Raw genomic sequence first — 26,853 nt, 5'->3', positions numbered from 1 at the left:
ACGCCTCTCACCTGGCAGAGACAGTTCCGAGAGAGGGTCGCCTGAGTCATCTGAAGAGGACTCGGAGCAAACCTCTCCCAATGTGTCATATGGGGGTGCCTCCTCGCTAAGGTCCCCTGGAGGTCGATGTGGAGGGTCCCTGCCCAAGCCTCTCAGTTTGGGCACTGACAACCCCGAAGGCATAGATGGCCCCAAGACCAGAATCGTTGAATTGCAGCTGCAGAACTAGAACCTCTGTGGGTGTTGTTGGCCGCAATGATTCTTCCTCCTCAGAGGACCCGATGAGGGGAATCGTTCTGGAGGAGGGCATCAGTGGCTGCTGGGGCACTTGTTAAGTCGGAAGTATGCCCAAAAGGACGTCTAGATGCTCGAGGAGGGGTGCCAAGAGACAGCATAGGTTCTGGCATCGATATGGGAACCGGTGCCGATGGCAGCTCGATACCCCGTAGGGCTCGTAGCACCGCTAGCTGAACCTGTAATCCAACTCCTCTTGAAAGACCGCTGAAGAAAGAATGGACTGAGGAGGAGGTGGCGTCACCAGAGCCTCCTCGGAGCCCCGAGGAGGCATCACCAGAGCCTCCTCAGAGACCCGAGAAGATTTGGTGCCCAGCACCAACACCGGTGGGGAATGCCTGTGACTCCCAGGTCTGATAGAGGCCGAGGCCTCCTCTCCACGGGGTCGCTTCAGTGTTGGCACAGCAGACATTGGTGCCGCACCTGACCCGGTGCTGTGTAAGGATGGCAACCTGTGCAGATGTTTGCGGGACTTCCCTCGGTGCTCGGCCCTGTCTTTCCCTGGTGCTGAGGAATGCGAAGATCCCGAAGTCTTGGAATGCGAGGACACCGGAGATAGCCTATCTCTGGCAGTTCTCGAGAGAGAGGGTACCGATGGAGGAGTAGAGAGAGACAGCACCCCGATGTCGATGCCCCCAATGCCAGAGTAGATGGGTCAGATTTTTTGGGCCCAAAAAGCTTTTCCATCTTATCCAGCTGGGTGCAACGTCCTTTGGGGGTCATTTGATCGCAGAGAGCGCACCCCCAGATGTCGTGCTTCATTACCAGGCAAAGAATACAAACCTCATGTGGATCAGTGATAGACATTGTCCATGGGCACTTGGGGCATCGTCGAAAACCAGATGACGCCATGAAAAACAGACGGCGAGCGGTTGATGGCCAGCGGCCACTGGGAAGCGACGCAACAGGAATCAACCACAACAAAGGGAAAAAATTCAACCTACCATGCCGTAGGAAGGACACTGACTGGTGGATGAGAGACCCAGTGCAGAGACTGCCGAAAAACAACAAAGATTTTGGAAAAAAACAAATGAAAGAGCAGAGCTCCACTAAAGCGAGGCAAACACTTTGTGGAAAAAAAAAACTGAAGGGGAGCCCGCGTGGACACACGGATAGTGACATGCGGGGCATGCACAGTGTCATGTCAGGCTCCATCTGATGATGTCACTCACAGATGAGGACTACCATCCTGCTTGTCCTAGGAGAATTTGTTTTGCCCACACATCAGTGCTAATAAAGTATTTTTATTTTAAACAACTTTCTGGAAAGTCTGAGTGGTATTTTTGGTGCCTGGACTGGATTGGACTGTTGAGTGGAAGAACTTCAGAGAGGAAAAGCCCTAAGATCTTTAGATTTTTTTTTTCTCCCTGTGCAGGGATCTCGAGAGCTCACAGGGCCTGCTAAAGGCCTTAAACCTCCCTGTGAGAACAATGTACCTGGGACATGATCAGGGCTGGTTCTACACTAACTTCAGGGAGGGGGAATTGTGAGCGTACTGAAACTTTCTCTCTCCCCCATACCTGATCCTCCCTTGCATCTCCCTAAAGTCAACAGTCTGAACTTGGGCTGTCTGTAGTTCACTGCATGCAGAATTGGACTTCTTAGAGTTTTTATTTCAATTTTCATTTGCATGTTTCTATTTCTTTGATGAGTTTCTTAGTATTTTACGTGTGTGACAGAGGTGAGATATTCTGCTAGTGTGCAGTTTCTATAGTCTGGTTTGTTTCATTTTACCAATAGGAAGTATATTGGTGTTCTAGCACCAATTTGCAGTGCTACCTTTTCATAGGTAGGGTTGTTGCTGTTTCAGTCCTAGCAGTTAGTACTGCTATGGTATGGTAGTTACGCTACATTGTAAAACCAATAACAGCTTGCCCTGTGTTCCAAACTTTCTTGAACACCCCTAGCAACATGCATGGCAATAACGCACAAAGATAAACACCAGCACCCAGTGCAGAAAAGCCAAGGGGCTAAGGTGTGGAAGTTGGCATAACATTTTGAAATGCCACTTTGGCTCGCTCCCCTCCATATTCAATTTGCCCCTTAAGTACTTGTGTCAAGAGGCTGCACCCATGATCCACTGATTCACCATGCTGAGTTCCCCTTGTTATCTTTTTACAATTTGAGCACTGGAAAAGATATCTAAATAAGGCTATTTATTTCTCTGCACTGTGACAATTCTCCAAGGAACACATTTACTGTCATTATATTCAATAGCCACTATACAACTATGGCCCCGACTCAGAAAGGATCTCACCTGAGTTTGCCAATGAAACTTTCACCCTCGCGTGATAAATCGGTTGGATCAATTGAAATGAGGTAGTTTGATGTTTTGCTCTTCTTTCTTTTCCTACCTGCAAGAAGGAATGTCTGAAAATACAAAATATTAATCAGGATCCAGAACTTCACTAAAAATTTGTATGCCATTTCTTCTCCTCTATTCCCCACACTGCAAACATACTTTCAACTTACCATTCACAGAAAAGGTCTCTTCCACACACTTCAAACACCCCCCTCCCATACTTCCTTTCAAGCCAATAAATTATTTTATTATATATAATATCTTTAGCCCCTTCCCCAATCCACATGTCCTTTATGTCATATACAGTACAAAGCATCTCTGTTTCTTCTATTCGCAAAATAAGAACATAACAAATGCCAACCTGGATTAGACCAAGGTCCATTGAGCCTAGCATTCTGTTTCCAATAGCAGCCAGTCCAGGCACATCCCAAAAAGGAGATTTATTCTCGTCACTCACTCTAATCTACTTGGCTAGTAATGTTTTATGGACCTTTCCTCAAGGAAATTGTCTAAACCTATATAAAACCCCACTCTGCTAGTTGCTTTAACCATGTTCTCTTTTAATAGAATACACAGCTTGATTGTGTGCTGAGTGAAAATGTACTTTCTATGAGTTATTTTAAATCTGTTAGTTGTTAGTTTCATGGAGCATTCTCTTGTTTAGAATTATTTAAAAGAGTAAATAGTCATCCTTTATTTACCTGTTCTACCCCACATAATTTTATAAACTTCTATCATGTCCCCTCTTAGCTATCTCTTTTTCAAGTTGAAGAGGCCTAACCTGAGTAGCCTCTCATCATAAGGGAGCAGTTCCATCTCTTTTATCAATTTTGTTGCCCTCCTCTGTACTTTTTCCAGTTCTGCTATGTTTTTTTTTTTTAATGGGATGATCAGAATTGCACACAATACTCAAGATGCAGTTGCACCATGGATTGAAAGAGAGGCAATATGATTTATTCTGTTTTATTCTCCATTCTGTTTCAGATCATTCTTAGCATTCTATTTGCTTTTCTGACCACCACCAAACACTGAGCTGAGGTTTTCAGTGTATTGTCAACAAGGACTAAAATGTCCTTTTCTTGGATAGTGACTCCTAATACAGAACCCAGCATTGTGTACCTGTAGTTGGGGATTATTTTTCCCTATGTGCATCACTTTGTACTTTACCACATTAAATTTTATCTGCCATTCAGATGTCCAGTCTCCTAGTCTCATAAGGTCCTTCTGTAGTTCCTCGCAATCTGCTGCTGTTTTTGTGTCATCTACAAATTTGATCACCTCACTCATCATTCCCTTTTCTAGAACATTTATGAATATGTTAATGACTAATGACCTTTCTCTCTTTGGAAAACTGATACTTTCGTCCTACTCTCTGTATCCTGTTTTTAACCAGTTACCAATCCACAAAAGGATACTGCCTCATATTCCATGACGTTTCAATTTCCTGAGGAGCTTAACATGGGACACCTTTTCAAATGCTTTTGCAAATCCAAATACACTATGTCAACATGTCTATTTGCACCTTCAAAAAAATCTAATAGAATTGTAAGACAAGAGTTCTCTTTACTAAACCCCTGTTGATTCTTCCCCAATGTCATGTCTATCTGTATGATCAGAAATTTGGGGGTTTTTTTTGTCAATAATTTTAAATTTACATGATATTAACTACATACCAGGGAAATCAATCTTATGTACCAAAAAAGGAAATGCATAATATTATAATGTACATATGTAAATCCAAGTCCATCAAAGGGGGCAAGGACAATGGTTATAACACAATAATATAGGCAAAAAAACCCCTAGGAAAAGTAAATAATTTAGCTGGCTCCAATAGCAGTCACAAATATAACCATACCCAACCCTAATTGGAAGGAGTCAACGTAATCTTATATTTACTTCTTAAAAATGAAATAAGATGATCGAGATCAACAAAGATAAAAGTATTCCCTTGAAATCCCACTACGTGGGAATTTAAGAAAAGACAGTTTTAATATCAAGGACCTTGGCTTCAGGGAGGCACGCTGGAAGACAAAAAAAACCAACTAGATTCTGGTTTCCAACAGAGGCACTTTTATTATTTACATAAACAGACTGCAAAAAGCCTGCTTACCTCTGCAGTGCTACATCAAAAGTAAAGTATTCAAATGAATAGAGTTCTGGCATAGTTCCTGGGGATTTCTCTTCCTCGTTCTGGGTTCTATTCCTCTTAACTGGGAAATACCCTGTGGCCTGGATTCCCGTCTGAGTATTTAAAATAGACCAGACTAGATAGCTGGTCTAGGTCCTTTAAGATGATCCAGGGTTCTAGTATATATAACCCTTCCCCCTCAGCCCAACTTCTTGGGTTGAGTGCCTGCTTCTGTCACAAATACTGCCTGTGAAAGGAAATCAACATTCCTATTTTCCTTCCCTTCCCTATTCTAGACCCGGAAAGTGAATGTTGTGTTTAACGGCCGTGGGAGATCGTGATCGGCAGCCCTACCTCCAGCTCCGGGAACCCAGCCTCCCACATCGTCCGCCATGCGGCCTCCCAGCCCAACCAGGCTGGCACATCTGCCCTGACACCGGTGTCCCTCTGGTGCTCCCAGGCGCGCGCGATCTGCCCCACCTCTTAAAGGGCCAGAGGCGGGAAAAACACCAGTGGGCCTGCTGATGACATCAGGACTTGGGGCCTATTTAACCCTGGCCCAGCCTATGGGACCTCGCCTCGGCAACAGGTCCTACTCTCCAGAGTGTACGTTGTCTACTTCCGGTTCCCACATTCCTCATTCCTAGTCCTGTGTTCCTGATTCCTTCTCCTGGTTCCTGCATTCCTGTTCTCCGCTTCTGTCCTCTCCTTGCCCTCTCGAACTGATCTCCTGACTCTGACCCTTGCTTGGCCCTTGGATTCCGCTCATCTGCCGCTTGCCTTGACCATCTGCCTGTCCCCGAAGCTTCTTGACTGCTGCCTGCCCTGACCTCTGGTAAGTCCGGCCCCGCTTCTTCACCTCTCTCCTGGGAGGGTTATTCCCGAGTGACCCGCGCCTAAGTCCTGCCGGCCCTGGTACCCAAGGGCTCAACATGCGGGGAACAAGGGCTGGTAAAGGTGAAGCTCCTGTTGGGTCTACTCTCCACAGCTGCCTTCCGACGATGAGGACCTGCAAGGGCTTTCCCTTGGAGGTAGCATCAACCTCATCTTGGCTAGGGGTCTACCGAACAACAGTGAAGGATTGAAGAGCTAAGAATCACCACATTATTTGGCCGATTACCTCCTTGTTTCTGGCAGTATAGGCCAGCAGATGGTGTTCAGAAAACTTCATGCCAACAAATAACTTTGGAATGCTTCAAAGACCCACTTTATTGTCAAACCTTCCATCTCGACTATAGAGTAGCATTTCTCCCTGGAGAGCAGTTTCCAACAAATAAAGGCATTTGGATGTTCCTCACCCTCTTTTTCTTGTGCCAAGATGCTCCCAAATACATTTATGAGGTGTCCATCAGTACAATGAAAGGTCTATTGAAGTCTGGGCTTATTAAGACCTGTTTTAAACCCAGGACCTTCTTTAATCCCTGCAAGATCTCTATTTTCTGTGCCTGTGGATGGACTTATCTCTTTCTTCTAAAATTCTCAGGGTTAACCTCCCCCACCCACTCTGGGGACCAATTAAATGTTTCTGGGGTGCTTGTGGTTCCTTATTCGTCCTGGTAACCCCCATCTATGGTGGCCTCTAGGTGCCTGGAACACCTGGCCTTCTTCTGGTGACAGTGATGTTGGAGACTAGGTATCTTGGTATCCATCACAAATAAGTCTGGATTCTTTCAAGTGACGATCTCTGGCACAAACTCTTTTTAATACACACAGTTGGTTTATTCAGCCTTAAGCTGGATCCAAAGAGACTCAAAGTCCCAGACTAACAGAATACAAGAGCACTGGAAGTATTTCCACTTCAAGGATGGTTAGTCCAGCAGGCATCTTCAATGAGACCTGCATGGTACAGTACTGCCATTGATTGCAAGTTAGAATCACTGAATATTCATATTCAATCCAGAATTACTTAAACAGCTCCATCTAGATGAAGGCTTTTACACTTCTGGAATTGACCAAGGCCTGCATAGGGACCACATCCAGCTTAAATGGCACCATGAAAGTACTAAGTCCAGGGTGACCAGTATCAACAAAGTTCAAATTTGGGGGGGGGGGGGGGGGGGGGGGGAGTCATTAAGTTGACATCCACAACTTCTTTGCCAGTCCATGGACATTCCCCGGCAAAGTGACCTCTCTCTCCATAACTGAAGCATGCTGATGGATCTGATACTGATAGCCAGTATCAGATCCTAGGCTGATTCTTCTCAGTGGACGCCTTGCTCCCCAACTGTGGACTCCTAGATCTAGTGCTGTCTTTCTTGTATTCTGGTGTGCTCCAGCATTGACTGAGCTTGCTAGACAGTGTCAGCAACCTCTGACAGCTTCAAGGGTAAGCTACGAATGCTTATGTAACTACTGTTGCATAGACAGTGCAAGCCATCTAAAAACTGCTCCAGAATTAGGTTGGCTATATCCATGCCAGCCTTCCCTTCTGGCTGTAGCCACTTCCATCCTACATCCTTCAATTGATAGAAGAGATTCTGTGGACTTTCTCCTGCCTGGAGGGCTTCGCACTGGAACCATTGTTAGTACACCCCACATGTTCAAGGATGGCCACTTTAACCTTCAGATAGGTGGCCCTTGGATTTGTGGCTTGGCATGCAGCTTGACAGAAACCTGTTAGCAAATTGCCCAGGAAGGTGGTCCACATTGACTCAGGCCACCCTTTAAAAATTTACTAGTAAACCATCTGGGTCCTTTCAAATATCACGGATCCAGAGTTAGGGAGGGCTGAGGTAGCTTGCATGGCTTGCGCTATCTGCGTCAAGTCTATTTATCCAGTTGCTCTTTCAGGACTTGCCGTTGCACCATTGGCCTCTCATGACGCTGTTGCTTTTCTTTGAGGGCCTGGAGTAATCTATCCATGCTAGCTTCAAATTTTGGGGCTGTAGCCGGAACCTGTACTTAGAGCAATGCAGCCGCTTCAAAGAAGGTATAGAAAAAATTTAAAAAATGTTGTTTTCTCTTCCAAAAGAAGACCTAATCTATCTGGCACTGATTAACTTAATGTTCCCTCTCCAACTGGGTAGGGCTACACCCAGCAGCCCAGGCCCAAAAGCCAGAAGTGGTGACATGGGACTCTGACTTTGGTGAGCAGAAAAAAAATATACCATCACTATCACCATATGTGATAGCATGGAGTGGTCCTTGGCTTCAGAGAGGCATGCTAAAGAACAGAAAAACCAGCTGAAATCTGCCTTTCAATTGAAAGGCATTTTTATTATTTACATAAACAGAAAGACTGCAAAAAGCCTACTTACGTCAGCAGTGCTATATCAAAAGTCAAGTATTCAAATGTACAGTGTTCTGACATAGTTCCTGAAGCTTTTTCCTTGCCTTCTGGGCCCCTTTGCTCCTTCTTGGGCTTTTATTTCTCTCCCTGGGAAACATCCTGTGGCCTGGATATTTAAGGTGGATTGAGTAAATAGCTATTTCCGGTCCTTTAAGGTGTTCCGGAGTTCCAGTCTAAACACCTCTTCACAGACTTGTTGATGTAAGACAATAAATCTCTTCTGTGCCCCTAGATAGATCTGGATGTATTCTAACCATCTGTCCCAGGAAGAGTTCATTTCTATTCTTTAAAAAACATCCAGTGAAGCAAGTCTTTGTTTAAATCTATAGCCAAAGTAACTTCTAGGGTCACCTTTGTTTTCACTTCTTTGAGGGAGGTCTCTAGCAAAGTAGACAAATTTAATGCAGTAGGCATCAAGACATCCACACCAACTTCTACATCCTTTGCTGATGATTTTTTTATATCAGGGTGTGAGGGAGTATATAGGCAGCTCCTTCAATCTACCTTAAAGGACCAGGCTTAGATGTCCCGCCCAGTCCTCCTTAAGCATGGGCTCCCCAGGTATCCTGGGAAGAGAGAGGAGTCCAAACTCTGAGCATAAAACCTGAAGGCCTAGAAAGGTTAGATGGGCCCCAGGTAGCTGACGGAATCTCAGACTACAGAGAGACCACTTATTTGTGAGGTGGATAAACCTGTATGTGTTTAAAACAGAGATTGCCTGAGTTCAAGGTGCCTGCTTTATTGTTCACTGCCAACTGTTTGCTATCTGATATCATTGTAAACAAAGAGCACTTAAAGCGCAGTCAGAGTGTATGTGTGCATTTCTCTGGCTGTATCCATGCCATTGACCACTCCTGTGCCACATATGGTGTCCTACATGAGATCCCTCTAAGCCAGGCACAGAGGGAAAAACCAGTCTCTAGGGAGGACTGTGGAGAGGAACAATTTGTTTGTTGTGCTGTTTCTTAGCAGCTGAAGAAAGGGTGGGGCTCTGCTGAGCACTAAGGAAAAAAAAACTGCAGTTTTTTTTTTCTCCATCTCTTTCCTGGGGCCCTCCTGATTCTAACCCAGTGCATGTGTGCAGGCCAAGGGGGCTATCCTTGCCTGGTTAAAGAGGGGTCAAGCAGTAAGTAAGGGTCAGAAAGGCCAGCAGGGTTTTTTTTTGTTTTGTTTGCTCTCCTATCTCTGGAGAAAGACATAAAAAATGGAGCAGGTAATTCAATTACTTGCAACTGGCCAACAGCAGCTGCAGAATGCTACAAGCGCAAACTACCCAGTAGAAGCATTACAAGCACAAATGATGCAGCAACACGCTTTGCTTATGCAGATCGCTCCGGAAGTGCAAACTGCTCTGGCCTGTCCATCACCAGGGTCGCCAACCCTCCTCAAGATGACTCTGGGAGAGGATCCGGAGGGGTTCTTGAAGAACTTTGAGTGTACTGCAAGGCTGGTAAGCTGGCCTGAAGATAGTTTGACTATCCAGCTGGGAAATGTACTTTCCAGACTGTGTTAAGAGGCTTATCAAACAGCCATTCCAGAGGGGACGGCCACGGATCCGGAGATCAAGGCAATGATCCTAAGAAGAGCAGGGATCACCACAGAAGCATATCAGCAGAGGTTTCGAGGGGAATTTTAAGGGCTGGAGAGAACCCTAGGAGCTTGTTCTAGCACCTTAAGGTTGCCATCTGGAGGTGGCTGTGCCCGGACGGGAAAACCTGGGAGGAAGTGGCCCAAGCAATTTTGCTGGAGCAGTTCCAGGACAATCTCAGTTCGCCCATATGGCATTGGGTTCACCAGCATCCAGCCCTGATGATGGAGAAAGTATTGGAGGTAGCAGAAGCATACCATCAGGCCCAGACCATGCCCACACTGCCATCCTGCCAAGAGAAACCCCTCAATGAAGAGACCAAGCAACGGAGCCTGAAGCCTCCGGGACAGAGATTTGTTTTAATTGCTCGGAAATAGCCCTATCAAAGAATGTTGATGGTGTTACTATGTTCTCAACTCTCAGAAAAGACAGAAGCAAAGAATTAATTTAAATTGTCTGCTAGTTCTTTGTCCTCCTGTTAACCCCTTTTACCTCTTAGTCATTTAGCAACCCAACTGACTCCCTCACAGGTTTTTTTTGTTTCAAATGTACTTGAAAAGAGTTTTATTATTTTTTGCCTCTATGACAAACTTCTCAAACTCTCTCTTAGCCTATCTTATTACTATTTTACATCTAACTTGCTAGTACTTATGCTCTTACCTATTCTCATCAGTTGAGTTTACTTTCCATTTTTTTAAAGATGCCCTTTTGGCTTTAACTGCTTCTTTCACCTCACCGTTAAACCATGCTAGCAGCCGTTTGATCTTCCTTTGACCTTATTTAATGCATGGAATACATCTTAACTGGGCTTCCAAGATGGTATTAAACAATGTTCACACCTCATGCAAACTTAGCAATTGCTCATTTTAGTTTTTTTTCTAAATTCCTCATTCTGTCATAGTCTCCCTTTTTAAAGTTATATGTTACTACAGTAGTTTTATTTAAATGTCCTCCCTCTAGTGACTGTATCAAATTTGATTGCATTATGATCACTATTGCTAAGCAGACCCACCACAGTAACCCCTTGCACCAGGACATACATTCCACTGAGAACTAGATCTAAAGTAGCTGTCCCTCTTGGACCTAGAACCAGCTGCTCCATGAAGAAGTTATTTATAGCATCTGGAAACTTAACCTCCCTATCATGTCCCAATGAAAACCTGACTCAGTCAATACTGGGGATAACTGAAATCTTGTCATGTCAAATTTATTGCCTTTCTCCTAGTATTTCACAGTCTGCTTCTTTATCTTGGCCTGGTGGACAGTAGTTTACACCCATTGCTATACTCTTACCCGTCACACATAGAAATTTCTATTCAGATACCTTTTTGTTATCATCTCTTTCCAGGTGCATGAAATATGTAGGATAGAGGCCTCGATCCATCCCCTTCTTATCTCTAGTGATCCGACACTTCACAGTGATGCCACGTTGAGCAGGGCATAGAACAAACTCCTCTAAATTCTCCACTTCTAATAACTGAACATCTGATTGCAGGCCTGGGGAAGCTGTGGAGGAGATGCCAGTCTCCTGAGGATGAATAACAGTCTATCAGAGAAGACAGATGTACTTAAAAAAGTGAGGCATAATTAATAGCAAGGACATAGAAAGACTATATTTTATAAAGAACCACATTTAGAAAAATAGAGGTTGATATTTAAAGGGATTTATCTGGATAACTTCTGAGTTTGAGTGGGCTGGAATGGATAAATTGGAAACAGTTATTCACCCTGTCAAACAACATTAAGACTAGGGAACACTCAATGAAACTAGTAATTGGCAGATTTAAAACAAATCGTAGAAAGCATTTCATCACTCAGTGTCAAATCAAGCTTTGGAATCTGTTGCCAGAGGATGTGGGCAAGGCAACTAACATAGTGGGGTTCAAAAGAGGATTGGACAAGTTCCTGAAGGAACTGTCCATAAACAATTAATCAGGCAGACTTGGGGAAAGCCAGCGCTTATCCCTTAGAGTGAGATACAAGAAACAGATCAACTATTCAGGATCTGCCAGGTACTTGTGATCTGGACTTGGCACTGTTGGAGACAGCAAGCTGTTGGGCTGGATGGACATTGGTCTGATGCAACATGGTGCATCTTATGAGTTAGCCAGATAAATGCCAAGTTTTGAATGTCACCACCAGTTATACGGATAAAAATGTATTCAGATAAATGTGAAGCGTTTTGGGGGTGTTCCGGTGTGGAGTTGAGTTAGCTGCATAACTTACAGGGCTAACTCCAATGTTTGGAATGAGCTGAATAAGTTATTTGGCTAACTTTAGAGCATTTTCATTTCATTTTCACTTATTGAATTTGTTAATCGCTTAACATAAATAAGGCCTAAGTGATGTACAAACAAAGTAAAAACATTTATGATAAATACAAACATAAAAAACATTAAAACAACTCCTAATTTTATCCTTGGTCTCACAATTCCAAATCATTAAATATTTGAGCATGCTACACCAATACCTCTTAATCCAGATGTAACCTCAGTTTTTGAAGTCTTCACTCCTATAGAAATAACCGCCAGTTCTTATTTACTTAACCCTATTCTGTAGACGTAAACTTTTCATGAAGACTGTAATCTGTAAACACCTGTATTTATTATAAGAATTTGTATTTACTATTTATATTTATTATTTAGCCATTAACATTGTTCTGTTACCACTTGGTACTATTTCTCTCCTTTACCTCAAACTCTAAGTTCCTACTAAGTTAGCCATGTTATTTATACCCAATTGTTGGATGTAATTGTATATTTGTTTAATTGTTCAATCTGTTTGATGTAATTTTCTGTTCCTTGTTCTGTGTAAACCGAAGTGGTATGCACAAGTGCATGAACTCCGGTATATAAAAGCCTTTAAATAAATAAATAAATAAATAAAATGTAACTGAATAACTTTAAACTTAACCATAACCAGGAAGGGAAAAAAATGGGGGCCTAGTGGCTTGATACCCAATCCCCCACCCGAGTAAGCCAAATGTTGAGCCTACTGATCTGATCCCCCATTTCTCTCCAAAGAGTTTGCAAGTTAATGTAGAATGTGGCAGATTACCACCCCTCCCCTGGCTTCCTTCCTCAGATATGACAAAAAAAAAATTGTTACATCGGAGCCCTCCTCTTCCTCCTTCCCCCCATACACCCCATCACTCCAACCCTTAACCTCCAAAAGCCTATGCATTACCGTGATCACAGTACACTCATATCATTTTCATCGGTTTCCTGCATTGCTTCAACGGCAATACTGGAAGTGTAAAAAGTGTTTCTGTTAGAATAATACACTGAAGACCATGCTGGTAACTTACGCTTCCAGTGTTGTTGTTGAGTACCCTCTGCCCCAATTCAGCACGGAGGTGTCCGAGGTTAGTTTGCCCTATGCCTGTTTTATGGAACAGAAGAGCCGAGCTTTCCTGTTCAGGGCTGACGCAAAGAGTTCCACCAGCGGAATCCACCACTGAGAGAAAATCTTTCTTGCTATTCCCCCACCTCTCCCATCCAGAGACCAGTCATGTGGTTCCAGAATTAAGCTCAATTGATCCACCAAGACCTTCTCCCTGCCAGCCAGATACATGGCCCTGAGAACCATCCCTTGAAAGATGGCCCAGCCCCACAGCTGGACGGCTTTCTTTTTTAAACTTTCTCTTTATTAATTTTCAAAATTTACATTTGAAGTCACCTTGATGCAAAAAAAAAAAAAAAAAAATGATGTGAATTTTTATACAGAAAGATCAAACAAAGAAAGATATTATATAAGAAAAAAAAATTAGTATAATCTTCACTTTAGACTTCATAAAGGGGAAGATTTAAACAGGAAACAATAGAGGAAATTTTCTACTGCAAGGTTATACTTAAGAGAACCCTATTTTATCTATTGGGAACTGATATCCATAATAGACTGGGTGGCTTTCTATTTTGGAGAACGCCTTCCATTTGCTCTAGTTCAAAAAAGACAAATCTAGCACAAGCGAACTTAATCACCTACAAGGAAATTTTAAAACAAAGAATTCCCCAAGATCAATCACTTTGTCTTTTAACCAGAAAATGCATATGCCACTTCTGAGTAGATTTAGATACATCTGGAAACAGAGATGTTTTTTTTTACCTAAAAATAAAAAATTTCTCTGTCAAAAAAATAATTTAAGAGTCCAAAGCTTATCTGGCTTTAGTGTATATGTTACCAACAAAATGGTTCTAGTTGTAATTTCTTCTTGAGAATGTTGTAAAAATTCTTTAAGATTTAATGTATCAGAGGGTCTACCAACCTGCCCTGAAATACTTGGCTCAGAGCCAGACTCTCGTTGAGATGATAAATAAAACGCTTTAGTTACTGGAGGGATTGATTAAGGAGCAACTTTATGGCATTCCAAATAGTACTTTTTTAACATATCCAGAGGAGAAATGTAAGAGGACATTGGAAAATTAAAAAATTGTAAATTTATTTGTTTTTCTATACTGACGTTCGTTAAAGAATATCACATCGGTTTTCATAGTAACTCGAGGGATATTTTGACAACAGTAGCAACAGGGTCCAATTATCTTTACATCACAACAATAATAAAGTCTTATCTTAACAGTATAATATTAACAATAACGAAGTCTTGTTATCTTAAACAGTATAAAGGAGAACATTTTTTTCACAAGTGGAAACTCGTTTGAATTTTATGGAGCATCGTGGTTATGATGAAATGTTGGGGAGAATAAAATTTCTGAGTATCAGGTATGCAAAACTTCTGATGTGTAGAGCGAGTTGATTTGATCATTATGGAGGTTGGGTTGGGGTGAGCAGGAGACTTGATGGGATGGTCTCATAGGATGTTATGGGCAGGAATGGTTTTCTGGTTGCTTTGCGGGGGAGTGAGTTTAACTTGTCGGTTGGAAGGCTTTCTGGAATAGCAGGGTTTTTAATGATTTTTTGAAGGACTGTGTTGAGGGTTCCGTTCTGAGTTTTGTGGGCAGTCTGTTCCACAATATGGGGCCTGCTATAGAGATTGCGCATTCTCTTGTTGAGGTGAGGTGAGCCAGTTTGGTGGAGGGAATAGTTAGTAGTCCAGTGTTTTTGGATTGAAGGTTTCTTTGTGAGTTGTATGGATGGAGGGTGTCCTTTAGCCAGTCTGTCTTTTCATTGTAGATGGATTTGTGTAGGAGGGTTAGGGCTTTGTATTGAATTCTGTGGGTTATGGGGAGCTAGTGGAGGTCTTTCAGTATGGGAATGATGTGGGTGGAGCATTTGCTGTTTTGAGGGATCTTGCTGCCGCATTTTGCAGTAGTTGGAGGGGCTTGAGGGTGGAGGTTGGGAGGCCAAGGAGAAGGGAATTACAATAATCTAGTTTGGAGAAAAAGAGGGCCTGGAGACTGATCGGTAGTCTTGAGTAGTAGCGGTTTGATTTTTTTGAGGACTTGTAGTTTGAAGAAGCCTTCTTTTATTATTGCATTGATGTGTGATTTCAGGTTGAGCTCGGCGTCTAAAGTGACTCCTAAGTCCTTTACAGTTATGATGAGTTGGATCTTGGAATGTGAGAGTGAGAGGTCTTGGATGTTCTTTGATAGGGGTTTGTTTGATATGTATAATATTTCTGTTTTCATGTGGTTGAGGGTGAGCGATATCTGAGTTAAGAGTTTTTGTATTTGAGATGAGATGGAATTCCATTGTAGTAGGGTGTTCCGTATTTTTTCTTTTGTGGGGAAGAGGATCTGGACATCATCCGCATAGACGTAGTAGTGGAGGCCCAGGTCAGTGAAGAGTTTGCAAAGTGGGAGTAGATATATGTTGAAGAGAGTGGAGGAAAGTGATGATCCTTGCGGGACGCCGTGTGAGAGGGGGAATTGCTTTGATTCATTGTTGTTGAGTGTTACTTTGCAGGATCTGTTTGATAGATATGAGCCGAATCATTGTATGGTGGTGCCGCCTAGGTCAATTTCGCTTAGTCTGGTTAGAAGGAGGTTGTGGTTGATGGTGTCGAATGCAGCGGATATGTCCAGTAATATCAATAGGTAGGATTGGCCGGTGTCTAGACCTCTGAGTGCTGTGTCGGCGAGGGTTAGGAGGAGTGTCTTGGTGCTGAGTGTTTTTCTGAATCCATGTGTTGTGCTCCGCTGGCTGGGAGCGCTAGGGGTGAGATGTGTGCCCCTTGCGGAAGGCGGACCTCGTCTAGGGTTGGAGGTGACCAGGCCCCTGCTGACCTGCATGCCTGAATGAGGCCAACCACGCAAGGTTGGTCTCTGAATGGTCCTCCGACTACTCCCAGCCCTTTCGGACCTGCTGCAGGGAGCAGCACAGGCGGCAGGTCGGACAAGAGACAAGGGCTGAAGCTTGAAGGCTGAGATGAAGGCTTCGAAACTCAGGAGAAGAACACAAGGCATCAACAACAGGAACGAAAGACCTCCGGAAGGGCGAGTGGGTAGAAGCTCTCCCATGGAAGGCATCTGGAACTAGAGTAGATGGAGGCTCAGTGCATCAGGAACGTCCGAGGCAAGGATAACTCTTACGGACCTTGGGAAATCCAGACGAGACGAAAAGGACTTGGAAGACTTAGATGAAGACAAGTGGGCACTGTTCCTCAGGGCGCCCTACACAGCCCACTACTCAGAGCGGACCCAATGGGCTGGTCATGGACCACCCAATCCTCTACGTGCCCTACACAGCCTAAGGAGGCTGGTCATGGACCCCGCGGGAGTGGGGCAGGCTCAGGAAAGGAATCCAACTGACCGAGGCTCCAATGTCCGAGAACAGGAACCGGACAAAACGGATTTACCCTCAGGATGGACATCTGGAGGACTCGAGCTGGAACATCACAGGAACAGACATCAGGAAGATCAGGAACGTAAGGACCTCTAGCCATGGAGGACGTCAGGCCTTCTGGAACATCAGGAGGGCAGAGACGGAGGACGTCAGGAACATCAAGAGAGCAGAGACAGGAACATAAGGACATCAGAGACCGGGATCAGGAACAGCAGAGACGAAAAGAAGAGGGATCCCTTGGAATACTGGAACACCAAGCAAGAGCAGGAACATGGAGTCCAAGGGGAAGGAGAAGCTCCTCAGACGACTGGCTCATTGCGAAGGCAAAGCTGAGTGGAAGTTGAAGTCCTTTTATAGGGCTGAAGACGGGCAACTCCCTGGGAGGAGTTTGGATGGGCCACACCTAGCTGGCCCTATAACTGAGGAGAAGTGTTGCGGGCCGGCCCCTAGGGAGAAGGGCGTGGCCCAAACCAGGATGTCCATGCAGACCCAAGCAAGCCTCAGGCAGGCCCCAAGGACATCGAAGGCCTCCCAGGCCCTAGAGCAAATCCTGGATAGTTTGTAGGCAAGACCCTGGCTTCGGAGCGGCCTCTAGGAAAGAGGTGAGAAGCCTCCCGTAGCACAGCTACAGGAGGATTCATAACACCATGTTGCGATGAGTATAGTATTTTCTGGGTTTCCAGGTGTTCGGAGAGTTGAAAGTTTACAATTTTTTCTAGAATTTTTGATATGAATGGGAGGTTAGTTATGGGTCTAAAGTTAGTGCGGTTGGAGGCGTCAAGGTGTGGTTTCTTGAGTATAGGCTTGATGTAAGTGCATTTCAGGGCTTCAGGGAAGTTGCCTTGTTCAAGGGATGTGTTGATTATATCTGGTATGGGGTCGAGGGGGTGGGTGGCTGGGTTTATTTTTGTATGATGTTTTTTACCTCGGTTGAGGCTGTGAGTTCGAAGTTGGTCCATGTGGGGACAGTCTTGGGCTGTGGGTTCGGTGTTTCCTTGGTGGGTAGAGGCTATTAGTTTGTTGATTTTCTCCGAGAAGTACTGGGCTAGTTTGTCGCATGTATTTGGGGTGCTTTCTGTTGAGGGTGGGGCTTGGATTGGTTGTGTCAATTTGGAGACAAAATTGAAGAGGGCTCTGGGGTTGTAATGATGGTCGTGGATTTTTTTTGCATAGTATACATGTTTGGCCTTGTCTGTGTCCATTTTGTAGATGTGGAGTAGTGTTCTGTATTTGTCCAGGTGGGGCGGGTTGGGTCTTTTCTCAGCTTGTCTGAGTAATCGCTTTATGTTTTTTAGTTCATGTTTGTACCAGGGCACTTTGTGGGGGTTCTCAGTTCTGATTTCTTTAGTGATGATTGGACATTTCATTTTTGCGATTTCTGTGTTGATGGTAAGCCATGAGTTGATGGCTGTGTTTGCTGTGTTGAGGTCAAGAGATTTTAAGGCTGTGGATAGGGCTTCTGTGAGGTCTTCGCTGGAGCATGGTTTGGGGAATTTGATATATATTTTGTTGTTAGTTTCTGTGTGGTTGGTTTGCAGCTGTAGAGTGGCATGAATGAGCTTGTGATCAGACCATGGGATGTTAGTTGTTGTAAGGGGTTGTTGGTGAGTGATGCTTTGTTGTTGATGAATATGAGGTCGAGGGTGTGTCCAGATTTCTGAGTTGGTGTGTTGACTGTTTGAATCTGATGGCTGTCATTGTGTCGAGCAGGAGTTTGCATTTGGGTGACTGGGAGGTTGTAGCTATGCAGAGGTTGAAGTCTCCTAGGATGATTGCAGGAATGTCCATGTTGATGTGGGAGGGGATGGCTTCTATGAGAGATGATAGGTAGAGATCTAGGCATTTCGGCGGGGCGTATAGAAGCATGATTTGTAGGTTTTTTCTTTGAAGAGACCAATTTCGAGAGGAGGTGGTTGGTTGATGGGGTGATGTATGAATTTGATTTTCTTTGAGGCTAGGAAAAATAGTCCACCTCCTTTTATTTTGGTCTAGGTAGTGAGAAGATGTTGTATGTTGACTGGGATAGTTGGTTGATTATTGCTGTGTCTGCCTTTTGAGCCAGGATTCAGTGATGCAGAGGATGTCGGGGTGGGATGTCCATTAGGAGATCGTGTAGTATGGGGATTTTCTTGGAGACATAATTTTCCATATTTGGGGACATAATTTTCCATATTTTCTAATGTTTTATATAAATTACTATTATCTCTAAACAGAGACAAATCATTATCTAATAATTTTTTACACTGAGATTAACATTTTATCATTCTATTTCGATGCTCCTTAAGCAAAAGAGAGTGAGAAACAACTTGGGATTGTAATTCAATGAAGATAAAGGTTTTTCAAACTTAGCAGTTAGAGAGCTCTCTAGTTTTGTTATTGTAGTCCAAACAGTCTCTAAAGCAATCAAAGATGATTTTGAAGGGATAGAATGAGTAGTCTGGACATCATAACTCCGGGAGACTCACCTCCAAGGGATTAGTCACTCCAGGATTACCTCTTAATGCAGAAGACTTCCCATCATGAGGGATAGGGGCTAAAACATGTCCAGACGCAAGTTCTCCACTCTCAGCTTCTGCTTGATAAACAACCCCACTTTGGAGTCACAGGTATCGGGGCTAAGAGACACTAAGGTCTCATTAAGAGTGGAAGGTAAAGAGCTTGGACAGTCCCGAAACAGTACCTTGAATCGATAGATATTGAAAGAAGAATCAATAGAAGTTGGCTTGGTCATGATTGGTTGGGCAATAGTCCCGGATGGGAATACTTTTACTGCGCCTGTTTCTTGCCCATGCCTCAATGGAAACTTGAAGAGGAGCCAGCTGAAAAACCTTTTCTAGGGGCATGCCCCTTTGGTGCGTGGCTTTGGCAGTGTGCCAATGTCTGCTCACTGTAGGGCACAGATCTTTATGGGAGTGCTTGGATGCCTAGAGATGATGTCAGCAGGGCTATCCTCTTACCTTTCCCACATGAGCAGCAGCTGTTCCAGGGTGAAGAAACCACCAGCGGTGGCAAGATACAGCCTCTCTCTTCACTCCCCAAAGCCAGTTAGTAGGGCACAGAACTTTATGGGAGCGCTTGGTCACCTACAGATGATGTCAGCAGGGTCATCATCTCACCTTGCCCCACACGAGTGGCAACATCACTTGCAGGAGGGCCCCATGAGCAGCCTGACTCACCCAGATGCTACCACTGCTGATCCTGGCCGACACCCTTTAAGCCACATTCTGCAGCAGGAGAGAAGCCACTTGTTGGTCTTCGTGGCCTGGAGTGCTGCCAATTCTGCTCTCCTCTCCTCGATGCTGCCAACTTCCAATGTTAGCAATGCCACTTGACCACTGCTGCTGCTGGACCCGTGTTGCAGCTTCTCTGCGGTAGGAGAGTCCCTGCCGCTGCCTTGGCCTTTGTGGCCTGGAATGCCGCAGAATGCCACTGCTGCTCCTGTCCTCCTTAGGCACACATGTGTGCGTTTTTGCTTGAAATTTAAAAGGACCACAGCAGGAAAACTCCCGCTGCCTCTCCTGATGACGTCACTAATTCGGGCCTTTAAAAAGCCACTTCTTCCATTGCTCCAGGCCTTTGAAAGAGTTTCCTGTGGTCTCCAGGTCCTTCAAGGTCACCTGTTTCTTGCAGTCCTCCCTGTTTCTGGTCTCCTGGTTCCTGAATCCAAGTCTTCAGTCCAAATCTTCAGAATCCTGTCCAAATCTTTGCTGCTGGTTCAAGTCTTTGGAGTCTCTTCCTCAGTTTCTGAATCTGAATCCAAATTCCTGAGTCTTGTCCCTGGCCTCCGGAGTTCTTGTTCCAGTCATCGTCTTGATCTAAGTCCTGAGTCCTCGTCATGTTCCAAGTCTTCAGAGCCTTCATCTTCTTATGTATCTTCAGAGTCTTCAGTATGCTCCAAGTCCTGAGCCTTTGTCTTGCTCCAAGTCTTTAGAGTCTTCAGCCTTCTCTTATGACAAGTGTCCAGAGACCTCAGACTTTGTCAGTCGGTCGCTCAAGCTGTTCCTAAGTGGTTAGTCCGAAAGGGCTTATAGAGTGCCCGGAGAGCTACCTCAGCGACCAGCATGATTCCTCAGCGACCAGCATGGTTGCTGGTTCTCATCAGTGATGTCCTAGCTCCTAGTTTGTTTGTTCTTCTTCTTTCAAGTCTGCAAGTGCTCTTCTTCCAGTTTTTAGCTTCAGCCTAGCCCGTGCCTGGATGTGCTCACCCGCCAGCGGTGTGGATCATGGCTAGCCCCAGGGTTGTTTCAGTTGTGTTGTGACACAGGGGCTCATGCTTATGTCTGTTTGTCTCACAACAGATTGCGAAGGCTGGTGAACATGTCCCTGTGACAAGCCTTCCATGCTTTGACTCGTTGCTTTCTGAGTGTTTTTTTGTTTTCTTTTTTGTCTATGAACCGCAGGAGGCGCCTGCACCCAGATTTTTGTTCTTCAGCCTTAGTTCTATTCTTTAGTGTGTTTCACACCATGTCTTTGTCCAAGCCCGCAGCCCTGTCTTAGTTCAGCTAGTCCAATATGGTTCCTTGCTTCAGTTCCTGAAACCAAGTATCTTCGGACCCTGTGTTTGCCCCTTGAGCCCCTATTGGTAGACGTGAATCGGTTATTTGTAGATGTGAATCGGTTATTTACTCTTTCGGATATTAGAAAGACTAGGGGGCACTCCATGAAGTTAGCATGGGGCACATTTAAAACTAATCGGAGAAAGTTCTTTTTTACTCAACGCACAATTAAACTCTGGAATTTGTTGCCAGAGGATGTAGTTAGTGCAGTTAGTATAGCTGTGTTTAAAAAAGGAATGGATAAGTTCTTGGAGGAGAAGTCCATTACCTGCTATTAAGTTCACTTAGAGAATAGCCACTGCCATTAGCAATGGTAACATGGAATAGACTTAGTTTTTGGGTACTTGCCAGGTTCTTATGGCTTGGATTGGCCACTGTTGGAAACAGGATGCTGGGCTTGATGGACCCTTGGTCTGACCCAGTATGGCATTTTCTTATGTTCTTATGAATTACTTATGTCTCCTCCGAAGCTGAAGAGAAGAGGCTGGCAGGATGAGCTTTGAGGAGAGGGTACTGTTGTGATACCAATAGTGGGAGAGCCTCGAGAGCGGCCTGACTCACCTGGATGCTGACACTGCTGATCCCGGCTGATACTGCCTGACCCTTCCTGCCACATTCCACAGCAAGAGCAAAGCCACCTGCTGGTTTCCACGGCCTGAAGCACAGCAGACTTTGCTCTCCTCTCCTCAACGACACTAATTCCCGATGCTGGTGATGCTTCTTGACCACCGCTGCCACCGAACCCATTTTGCAGTCTCTCCATGGTAGGACAGTCCCCGCCACTGCCTTGGTTTTTGCAGCCTGGAACGCTGCCTGAATACTGCTGCTGCTCCTGTTTTCCTTAGGCGCGTACACGTACTCCTTCTTGAAATTTAAAGGAATCACGATGGGAAAAGCCCCGCGGCCCTTCCTGATTAAGTCACTGCTTCAGACCTTCAAAAGTCCACTTCTTCCATTGCTCCAGGTCTTCGCAAGACTTTCCTGTTGTCTTCAGGTCCTTCAAGGTAACCTGTTTCTTGCGGTCCTCTGTGTTCCTGGTTCCTAAATCCAAGTCTTTGCTGCTACTTCAAGTCTTTGGAGTCCAAGTTCCCAAGTCTGAGTTCCTGAGTCCTGACCCTGGTGTCTGGAGTTCTTGTTCCAAATCCTGAGTCTTCATCATGTTCCATGTCTGCAGAGCCTTCATCTTGTCATGTACAGAGTCCAGTCTGTTCCATGTCCTGAACCTTTGTCTTGTTTCTTCAGAGTCTTCAGTCTTGACTTGTCATGAGAATGAAGAGCCCTCAGCCTTTGTTGGTCTAAGGCCTAAGTCGTTCCTAAATGGTTAGTCTGAAAGGGCTTACCGAGTGGCCAGAGGACTACCCCAAAAACTAGCATGGTTACTGGATCCCAACAGAGATGTCCAAGCTCCTGGTTCATTTGTTCTTCTTCCAAGCCCATGAGTGTTCCTGTTCCAAGACTGCAAGTGCTTTTGTTCCAGTCTTCAGCTTCAGCCCAGTCCATGCCTGGATGCGCTCACCAACCAGTGGCGTGGACCAAGGCCAGCCCTGGAGTTGTGTCGGTTGCGTCGCAGTACAGGGGCTCACACTCATGTCTGACCGTCTCACAACAGCAGCAGCTGTCTCAGGGTGAAGAAACTGCCAGTGGCGGTAAGATATAACCTTTCTTCAATCCGCAAAGCCAATCAGTAGAGCGCAAATCTTTATGGGTGCACTTGGACGCCTACAGATGACGTGAGCAGGGACGTCCTCTCACTTTCCCCACACGAGCGGCAGCTGTCCTAGGGTGAAGAAACCACCCTTCATGCCCCCAAGCTGGATAGGTTTCTGACACAAGAGGTACAATTCTATGCCTCCTTGTTTGTTGATGTAAGGCATCGTAAACTAGTTGTTTGAACTTGGCCAACTTTGTTGGCCAGCCGATCTCTGAAAGCATTTACCATATACCAGCTCACCTCCTAACTTTAGGAAATGTATTTGATGAAGCTTTTCCTGAGCAGACTGAAGAACCTGTGTGCAGAGATTCTCTATGTGAGCTCTCCTTCCAAGACTGGACATATCTGTGATATCAAAATCACAGAACATATAGAAAGAAATGGTTTAATGGAACAAAGTCAGCATGGCTTTACCCAAGGCAAGTCTTGCCTCTCAAATCTGCTTCACTTTTTTGAAGGAGTTAATAAACATGTGGATAAAGGTAAACCGGTAGATGTGGTATATTTGGATTTTCAGAAGGCGTTTTCACAAAGTTCCTCATGAGAGGCTTCTAGAAAAGTAAAGAGTCATAGGATAGGTGGCGATATCCTTTTGTGGATTACAAACTGGCTCAAAGACAGGAAACAGAGAATAGGATTAAATGGACAATTTTCTCAGTGGAAGGGAGTGGGCAGTGGAGTGCCTCAGGGATCTGTGTTGGGACCCGTACTTTTCAATATATTTATAAATGATCCGGAAAGAAATAAGAAGAGTGAGGTAATCAAATTTGCAGATGATACAAAATTGTTCAGAGTAGTTAAATCACAAGCAGATTGTGATGAATTGCAGGAAGACCTTCTGAGACTGGAAAATTGGAAATCCAAATGGCAGATGAAATTTTTTTTTTTTTAATTTAAACTTTATTATTTTCATTAAAGAGATCTTCATGAAATAACAGGAAAATATGTTATACATTCAATATTCAGTTACATATAATACATATAACATATCTCTGAAGTGTTAACATATAAAATTGGGGGAGACAAGAAATAATATATATTTACTCATATATATTAATCATATACCTAAACTAGGGCATCCTAATTATTATTGGGTGCCCTAGTTCAATTTAAACAGAGAAAGAAGGAGGTTATTCAATTTAACTGGACTTCATTCTCTGAAATCGCGGCTTGATTTTTATCTAGCAAAAACATTTCTAGTGTGCTGGGTCTGAAAAAACAAATTTTTCCCCTGATATGTTATGAAACACAAGCATGGGAATTTCAAGAAAAAAGTAGCACTTAATGCCAATACCTGATTTTTTAAAGTTAAAAAATGTTTCCTCTTTGCTTGGGTCACGCGAGCCACATCGGGGAAAATTTGAATTTTCTGACCACAGAAAAGCACATCCTTATACCTAAAAAACTTCCTGAAGACATTCTCCTTGTCCTGTTCTGTTAGGAAAGAAATAAAGAGGGTTGCCCTATTGGTAATTATGTCTATAGACTCTTCTAGGAAAGTTGATACCCCTAAACTAGAGGGAGCATCTGAAACCATATTATCTTCATCCTTCTTTACTCTTTTTTGAGGAAAATAAAATATTCTAGATATTTTTGGGATAGCATCATCCTCATAAAGCAATACTTCTCTTAAGAATTTTTTAAACATCTCCTCTGGTGATAACAAACGTGTCAATGGAAAATTTATGATTCTTAAATTCTTAACTCTCAACATGTTTTCTATATATTCAATTTCTTTATGCATAACAATGCTATCTCTAATAAACACATCACCAGAATTCTGCACCAATTGAACCTTGTTTGTCAAAACACCCATATCTTTCTCACATTGATTAATTTTCCTAGTATGTTCATCTATCAACACCCTATTACCATTAATCACAGTTGACAAAGAATTGTTCATCAACATAATATTATTATCAAGTCGCGATATCATCCGCCCTAAGTCTACCAATGTCACATTTTCAGGTATTGCTACCGAGTCAATGCCACATTGAATATCAACTGGGAGCTTAACTTTAGCAACTTCTAAAGTTGGGGAAGGTCTTATTTCCAAAGTTCTAGGAGAAACAGATGGTTGTGACTCATATGAGTCCCCTTGAACTGCTCCTACCAGTTTACTTGCCGCTTCTCTTGATGGTTCCAGATTCGGCTGCGGTGGAGATGAAGGTCCCTCGCCAGGACTTAGAGATTCTAACGATGTAGCTCCCAAACTGTCTTCATCCGGCTTTTCCAACTGTCGGATCACATGTTGGTCCATGGATCCTGTGTGGTACTGAAGGACGGGTGAAGATGTAACAATTTTTGCCTTTCTTTTTCTACCCATCAAACTGGATAGAAGAGTCTTAAGGGCCAAAGTACAACGCCGAATTCCGGACTCTTCCAGGCTAAGCCGGGCAAAGCCGCGCTGGCGGCGACCAAGCGCCGCACTTCCGCTGTTTTTATAGTCGGTGGAGTGACGCCCTGGCTGACGTCACTCAGCCGCGCCCCCAGCACTTCCTGCCGGCAGCTGGTTTCTCGGGGTCCTCGGAGCCAGGTAGGCCTCAGGGAAGACAGACCCCCTCCTTCTCATTCGCTCACTCCCCGGGCAATGCTCACCACACCGCGAGTCTTGTAGTCGGTGGAGGGATGCCCTGGCTGACGTCACTCAGCCGCGCCCCCAGCACTTCCTGCCGGCAGCTGGTTTCTCGGGGTCCTCGGAGCCAGGTAGGCCTCGGGGAAGACAGACCCCCTCCTTCTCACTCGCTCACTCCCCCGCAGATGAAATTTAATGTGGATAAATGCAAGGTGATACATATAGGGAAAAATAACCCATGCATTAGGTACACGATGTTGGGTTCCATATTAGGAACTAGCACCCAAGAAAGAGATCTGGGCGTCATAGTGGATAACACATTGAAATCATCGGTTCAGTTTGCTGCGGCAGTCAAGAAAGCAAACAGAATGTTAGGAATTATTAGAAAGAGAATGGTGAATAAAATGGAAAATGTCATAATGCCTCTGTATCGCTCCATGGTGAGACCGCACCTCGAATACTGTGTACAATTCTGGTCGCCGCATCTCAAAAAAGGTATAGTTGCAATGGAGAAGGTACAGAGAAGGTGACCAAAATGATAAAGGGAATGGAATAGCTCCCCTATGAGGAAAGACTAAAGAGGTTAGGACTTTTCAGCCTGGAGAAGAGATGGCTGAGGGGGGATATGATAGAGGTGTTTAAAATCATGAGAGGTCTAGAACGGGTTAATGTGAATCAGTTATTTACTCTTTCAGATAATAGAAAGACTAGGGGGCACTCCATGAAGTTAGCATGTGGCACATTTAAAACTAATCGGAGAAAGTTCTTTTTCACTCAATGCACAATTACACTTTGGAATTTGTTGCCAGAGGATGTGGTTAGTGCAGGTAGTGTAGCTGTGTTTAAAAAAGGATTGGATAAGTTCTTGGAGGAGAAGTCCATTACCTGCTATTAATTAAGTTGACTTAGAAAATAGCCACTGCTATTACTAGCAACAATAACATGGAATAGACCTTAGTTTTTGGGTACTTGCCAGGTTCTTATGGCCTGGATTGGCCACTGTTGGAAACAGGATGCTGGGCTTGATGTACCCTTGGTCTTACCCAGTATGGGCATGTTCTTATGTTCTCTCTTTCCCTCTCTCACTCCACTCTCCGATTGTAGGGTCCTGGCCTTTGCACAGCGCAGCTTGCTAACCTCGCCCGTGCCTCGCTGCCTCTGCTTTCCACACAGGAACTTTGCCTGCAATGCCTCTGCTCTCCGTGCGTGCGCCCGTGCCGCGATGGTTCTACTCTCCGTGACGGCGAACCTCACTAGTGCCGCAATGCTTCCAGTTTTTGCTTCCTCTTTTGGCAGAGCATTCAGAAGGGAGATGCACTTGGCTGCGGTGGATTTTGCAAAGCTAGGGAGGAAATTTGCGGGAAGGGAGAATTCTGTGCAAATTCTGCATTCCGCAGTAGCGCAGAATTTCCCCAGAACTAAACCAACAATAGCAGCTGCCTGCCATTGTAGGATGTTTCAAATGTTAGTACATATAATAATAGAAATAAATGAACATTTCTGTTAACTTCTGGTTACCCAGGTTCCATCGTGCCCCCCACCTATGAAGTCCTGAAATCTTCCTATCTAATAGACTAAAGAAATCCTTCCTGCTGGAAAGCACTAAACTGTTGAGGTGGGTGGGTGGGAGACACAAGTCTGGAACAAAGATGCTTGTCTCGGCCACTGA

General features: G+C 44.4%; 1 protein-coding gene across 2 annotated transcripts in view; it reads right to left on the bottom strand.

Annotated features, from left to right (window-relative positions):
* Window positions 1-26,853, bottom strand: part of TULP3 (TUB like protein 3) — a 186,380-nt gene that overhangs the window by 49,194 nt on the left and 110,333 nt on the right. Inside the window, exons 6-7 of one of the 2 annotated variants that reach the window (XM_029599970.1) lie at window positions 10,926-11,147; window positions 2,552-2,664 (exon numbers count right to left, since the gene is read on the bottom strand). In XM_029599970.1, coding sequence (XP_029455830.1) covers window positions 2,552-2,664; window positions 10,926-11,147 — 335 coding nt within the window. The remainder of the gene's footprint in view (window positions 1-2,551; window positions 2,665-10,925; window positions 11,148-26,853) is intronic. The other variant, XM_029599971.1, reaches the window with a different exon arrangement.

Source organism: Rhinatrema bivittatum, chromosome 4, assembly GCF_901001135.1.
Source record: "Rhinatrema bivittatum chromosome 4, aRhiBiv1.1, whole genome shotgun sequence".
In the NCBI taxonomy this organism is placed as follows: domain Eukaryota; kingdom Metazoa; phylum Chordata; class Amphibia; order Gymnophiona; family Rhinatrematidae; genus Rhinatrema; species Rhinatrema bivittatum.
This window is presented reverse-complemented; position numbering and strand designations above follow the sequence as displayed.